This window comes from Epinephelus moara, chromosome 5, assembly GCF_006386435.1.
Source record: "Epinephelus moara isolate mb chromosome 5, YSFRI_EMoa_1.0, whole genome shotgun sequence".
Classification (NCBI taxonomy): Eukaryota; Metazoa; Chordata; class Actinopteri; order Perciformes; family Serranidae; genus Epinephelus; species Epinephelus moara.
This window is the reverse complement of record NC_065510.1, coordinates 5,026,819-5,033,132: the sequence shown is the minus strand read 5'-3', so window position 1 is coordinate 5,033,132 and position 6,314 is coordinate 5,026,819. Positions and strand designations below refer to the sequence as shown.

Genomic DNA, 6,314 nt, shown 5'->3' with positions numbered 1-6,314 from the left:
GGACGCTGTGACGGACGCTGTGACGGACGCTGTGACAGACACTGTGACACTCAAAGAAGAAGAACAGCAGCTGTTAGCAGTTAGCAGCCAACTCAGAACCAGGAGCTCCTAACAGAGTTCCTCACATTCTCTTCGGGACTTTTTGAGGACCTGTAGTGATTTTTTTTCTTGCCCTACTTACCAGAAGTTTTTCAAAAAAATCAGATTCAAACTTTATTTTAACAGAATTTTAATGAGCTGGCAAACGAGGAGGGAGAGACGGAGCGCAGAAAGACAATTTGTGGTGCCGTGATACATCAATGCGATTGGACAGATGCAGATCAGTGACTTACTGGTTCAAAGTTGCATCTGTTGGCTCTCATGAAGTTGGCGCAGTCCTGACGGATCCTCTGATGGTAGTTCTGAGAGTAATACAACTACACACACACACACACACACACACACACACACGTTAGTTGTTCAGATTATTACATCACATTTTATGTCTCACTTGCTCTGTGTTTTTCAAGCCAATCAGATTCAAACTCTGTTTAAACAAACATGAAGAGACGGAATGCAGCGAGAATAAAGGAACGTACATGATGGTGAACAAACGCCACATGTCAGAGCGACATGACATCAGCAGGCACACAAAGTCACATGGAAAAACATTTCCACTACACACAGCAAAAGTCCACGACTTCACTGATTCCATAACTTTCCAGATCTGCAAAATGTGACTCAACCACCATGATCAGTTTTTAATGTTTTATCAGGCAATAACTCCTCCACACTCTGCTCTAGTGTCATTTTTGGGACAGTTAGGGCAGGATTCGGGATTCGGGACAACTCCTTGGATCTCGGGACTGTCCTGAATTTTTCGGGTCGTCTGGTCACCCTGACCTACACCCTGACCTACACCCTGACCCAGACCCTGACCTACACCCTGACCCCAACCCTGACCTACACCCATCTCCACTCTAAATTCACACAGAGGCTCCGCCCCATTAAGCTCCGCCTCAAACCAACAAGTGACCCTGATGGAGGTGATGGAGATCACAGACTCAGTGGGTCTGGTCTGGTTTTTAAACGTCACGTCTCAAGATGGGGCTGTGTCCATGGCAACAGAGGTCAGACCGCACCAAACCGGATTAACTCTGACTGTAACACACACACACACACACACACACCTGGGAGCACGTGTCAGTCAGCACAAACATGTCTGACCCCTACCCTCTGACCCCCCGGTGTCGGCCCGCCCTACTCACCTGCTCCGACACAGCTCGGAACAGACTGGACGCGTCGCGCGCCACCATCTTCCGGTAGAGGCCGAGGCTGCTCAGGAACTCGTCCATGTTGACGAAGTACTTCTTGAGGCCTTTGTGCATCCCGCCGCCGTGTCTCTGCTCACACTCACGGTAAACTCGGTCAGTACGGTCCGCTGCTCACGAGCCGCTGACGTCACACCCACAGGTGACATTAATCAGGTCTGATCAGCGCGCGACGCCCACCGCTGCTGAGGCGTTCACGGACCCACGGACGGGAGGAAATATCAGCAAGTTCCTCAATCACAACACACACACGCACACACACACACACACGCACACACACACACACACACACACACACACACACACACAGTGAGGACACGTGGTCACAGAAGCCCTCGGGTACATTCAGGTATCTCATGGACGCTGTGAACAGAGACGTGTTGTGATGTCAGAACAGGAGGGACATGACATCAGAGCGTCTGTGGAACTTCATCTGACATCAACATCTAACTGCATTGATGTAGGACGGACTGAAAGACGCCTTGGGGACAGACTGTGAGGACAAGGCCGTAACTACCTTTGAGGCCACTGAGGTCATGACCTCGGTATTTTTTCCCGACCTAAATGAATGAATAAAATGAAAATAAAAATAAACCATTTCATTTGTGCGGTGAAAGTACGTGGGAGGACCGATGGAAGGTGATTGAGCGACTCTCTCTTCTCTATAATAACAATTATTTAAAAAAGAAAATTCTGGTACTCTTGTTTGATCGACGCAGCTTTCATACAGCTTTGCACACACATTATTCTTAGATGGATTACTCACGAATGCAGGGTCGCACAGAAATGCCACACATATCATATGAAAGTGCAGGACCAGAGCTTTCCGAGGATACCACACACATCATTGTGCTGTCATCCCATCACGCTATAAATACAGATCAATTGTCTACAAAATAAAAACCTGACGAATTTCTTTACAATCCATTATACAGATCTTGTTATCAGTCACTTCATATAGTGAGGAATATCGTATCTTACCACGTCTTAGGCTTGCGTGTGTTTCTCCCTGTCTATCCACATTTGTAGTCCGGCTTTCAAGATGCAAATATCTCCATATTGTCCAGTTGACACTCCATCAAACTTTGTATGACAAGACCAGCCACTTCACCTTTGCGCACCCAGACAATTATGCATGTGTGACAGAGAGTCTCCCCTCTTCATATATGGCAGAATATGTCAACTTCCAACTTGCTCTTGGTGAGATACATGTAAAAATGTAAGAATTTAGTAACACGGATTTGTTTTTTTCATTGATATAAAATTAATATAACTGACAGATGAAGAGAAGTACTTCCTGCTAAAAAATAAGTGGTTCAAACATAATTATAAATACCCACAAAAAAAGTTTGGTGAAAGGCAATTACGCTATAGTATGAAGTGGGAAGAGAAACATGATAAGATGGGATTAATCTAATATGATGTGTGTAGTTCTTTATAGATGTAGCCTCTTAATTTGGCTGTCAAAGTACACCAGATTGAAGGCTTTTGATATATAATTGACAAACATTTCTGAACCCCCCACATGCACCACGACTAAATGACCTCGGTATTTCAAAAATCCTGCGTACGGCCCTGTGTGAGGACATGAATACACCTTGGGGACACAGAATGAGGAAGACCTCATGGACGATCACTTTAAAGACGTACACAGTGGTACTGATGTCAAAAGGTTAAGATCAGTGTAGGCGTCCATCAGATCCAGATTTCTCCATATACACTCAGTGGCCACTTTATTAGGTACACCTTGCTGGTACCAGGTTGGACCTCCTTTTTAATTCTTGGTGTCACAGATTCAACAAGGTGCTGGAAACATTCCTCAGAGAGTCAGCAACAATACTCAGGTAGGCTGTGGTGTTTAAACCATGCTCAGTTGGTACTAAGAAAATCTCCCCCACACCATTACACCACCAGCAGCAGCCTGAAGCGTTGATACAAGGCAGGATGGATCCATGCTTCCATCTGAATGTGGTTTTTCCAATCTTCTATTGTCCAGTTTTGGTGAGAAAACCCGTGTGAATTGTAGCCTCAGTTTCCTGTTGTTAGCTGACAGGAGTGGCACCTGGTGTGGTCTTCTGCTGCTGTAGCCCATCTGCTTCAAGGTTGGACAAGGTGTTGTTGCTTCAGAGATGGTCTTCTGCACACCTTGGTTGGAACCAGTGCTTATTTGACTTCCTGTTGCCTTTCTATCATCTTGAACCAGTCTGGCCATTCTCCTCTGACCTCTGGCATCAACAAGGCATTTTGGCTCACTGGATATTTTCTCTTTTTGGGACCATCCTCTGTAAACCCTAGAGATGGTTGTGCTGAAAATCCCAGTAAATACTCAGACCAGCCCGTCTGGCACCAACAACCATGCCACGTTCAAAGTCACTTCAATCACCTTTCTTCATCATTCTGATGCTCCGTTTGAACTTCAGCAGCTCGTCTTCACCATGTCTACATGACTAAATGTTAATGAGCTGCTGACACCTGATTGGCTGATTAGATATTTGTGTTTACAAGCAGTTGAACAGGTGTACCTAATAAAGTGGTGAAACTTCTATCAGTAGCCCCAGGGTATTACAGTATTAGCCTCAGTCCCTGAAGTCAACAGGCGTGTATTTGAGACAGGCCTTTAATTCCTGTCACACAAACACTTGTTGAGCAAAGATCAGGAAATACAATCAGATCATTAATTTAAACCAGTCTGAATATCACTGTATAAGAATCAGTTATGAATAATTTAATCAGCTGTGACAGACACACCTGAGGATTACAGTGTCTGACACATCAACACAACTCCTCTTCATCCTGTTAATATGTGATCATATTTCAAACTTGGATTCATTTTGATGAAAAACTCTTTTGATTCTTTGGATCAGTGGATCTTTACACTAGCCTGGAAATCCAGACTCAAATCTAGAAAGAAGTCTGGCCCTCACCGATACACTAATTGAGGCAAATTAAATGCCGCCGCATGCAGTTGGATAGCACGATGGCCAATCAGAGCAAAAACAAGGTGACGTATTCATTGCCCTAAGCCCCATTTGTTTGCCGACCAGTGGAGCTAACTGATATATTATGTTTTTGCCGTATCCCATCGGCAAAACGGCAAAAACGTCCTTCCTGGAAGTGAAGGCTTCGCGGGCAGTCTTCTGTTCCTCTCTCAAGGAGAAAGATAAGTGCAGTTGGCTTAGTGTTTCTTCCAAAGCTAAACTGAATGGACGCGGTCCTTCAGCAGCTGCCATCTTGGCTGTTTACTTTTCAACTCCTACTGCACAGCACTGTCTTCATCATGTTACAGTGTTGCAAATTCGAATTTGCTAGGGGCGGGGCATCTGGATTTCCAGGTTATCTATACACACTCACAGAGTATAAATAATTTACAGAATAATCCAGGAACAGACACATAATCTGACTTTATCACATCTTCAGAGGAAACGTAGGGAGTCACTTTGAATCATATCTGACCTGCTAAAAAGTGTCAGCAATGACCCGACGACCCACATCATTAAATTCATTTATTTTAGGCTGTTTGCACACTTTGACCTTTTCAGCCCTCTGAACCAGCTCAGAGCGGTGACTCAGCATTTTTTGCACATATGTGAACACTCCAAAAGAACTCAGACCCCTCTGGAGAAAACTGAACTCAGACCCCTCTGGAGAAAACTGAACTCAGACCACCTCGGGACGTGTTCTGAGTTCAGTTCTCTGAACCTGTGACCTGTGAACACAAAGCGCTCCTCACCTCACTGCAGAGACACGTCACAAGAAACACTAAACTGTGTCAGTACATGTGATATGTAGTGTGAACAGAGAGAGGACTGAGACCATTTTCTGTTGCTCCACTTTTTGGTGCACTTTCAGAGGACTGAGCTCAGTTTATTTAAAAAGGACTAAATATGACAACAGCCTTAAACTGAACCAACAGAAAGGGACTCAGTCCTTTTTGTGTTCGCATCGTCAGTTCATTTTAAAAAGGACTCGGGTGTCTCAGAACAGAACTTCAAAAGTCTGGAACTTCTCCGGACTATAATAACCTCTCTAACAACAGGTCACAGAGGCCGACTTCATACTGTCATGTGTGCTCATAGTATCACATGACCTGTCCTTTGACTGTGCAGTAAATAACTTTAAAATTCAGACTTTTATTTTGACTTGTTCACACTTCACTTCCTCTTCCTGTCCGTCGACTGTGCCTGTTGCAAAGGAGAAACAGAAAAAGGGAATCAGTAAAAACCAAAATGGGATTTTTATTTTTTCGTTTGGCAACAAAGAACAGACAAATCACCTGATTTCTTGTTTTTGGTTTAAAACAAAGAAAAAAACTCTCGTGACTTCTGTTTTTCATCTTAAAATGAAAAACCAAAAAAAGAGTTACCATAACAAAGGTGTTTGGTTTAAAACAAAAAAGGGTTTGGAAATGAGTCCCAAAGTGTCAGAAGACACCTGGACCGTTCATATTTAATGATGTTGTCACTGATTTATTGGACTAAACAAACTGGATTATAGACCTTTATGTAGATAAATATAATTTAATGTGTTGTCATTGAGAATTTAAGATTTGTAAAGCGATTTCTCTTCTATGGATTCAGTGAATTGAAAACCCCTTCATGTCTGTGAATGTTAGAGCAGTATTACCAACTGAAGTTTCTGCAAAACGTGCACGATAAGAAATGTAAAAACAGGTTTGTCAGGAGAGTGGAGACTCTCTTCACTGAAGTGGAGACTCTCTTCACTGAAGTGGAGACGCTACTCACTGAAGTGGAGACTCTCCTCACTGAAGTGGAGGCTCTACTCACTGAAGTGGAGACTCTACTCACTGAAGTGGAGATTCTCCTCACTGAAGTGGAGACTCTCCTCACTGAAGTGGAGATTCTAGTCACTGAAGTGGAGACTCTACTCACTGAAGTGGAGACTCTCCTCACTGAAGTGGAGGCTCTCCTCACTGAAGTGGAGGCTCTACTCACTGAAGTGGAGACTCTACTCACTGAAGTGGAGACTCTACTCACTGAAGTGGAG

At 44.0% G+C, this 6,314-nt stretch overlaps 1 protein-coding gene across 1 annotated transcript in view; it reads right to left on the bottom strand.

The window, feature by feature from the left end:
* Positions 1 to 1,367, bottom strand: part of alg13 (ALG13 UDP-N-acetylglucosaminyltransferase subunit) — a 28,402-nt gene extending 27,035 nt beyond the window's left edge. The window contains exons 1-2 of the mRNA XM_050044959.1: positions 1,248 to 1,367; positions 333 to 416 (exon numbers count right to left, since the gene is read on the bottom strand). Of these exons, the coding sequence (XP_049900916.1) occupies positions 333 to 416; positions 1,248 to 1,367 (204 nt within the window). The remainder of the gene's footprint in view (positions 1 to 332; positions 417 to 1,247) is intronic.
* Between the last annotated feature and the right edge of the window lie 4,947 nt (positions 1,368 to 6,314).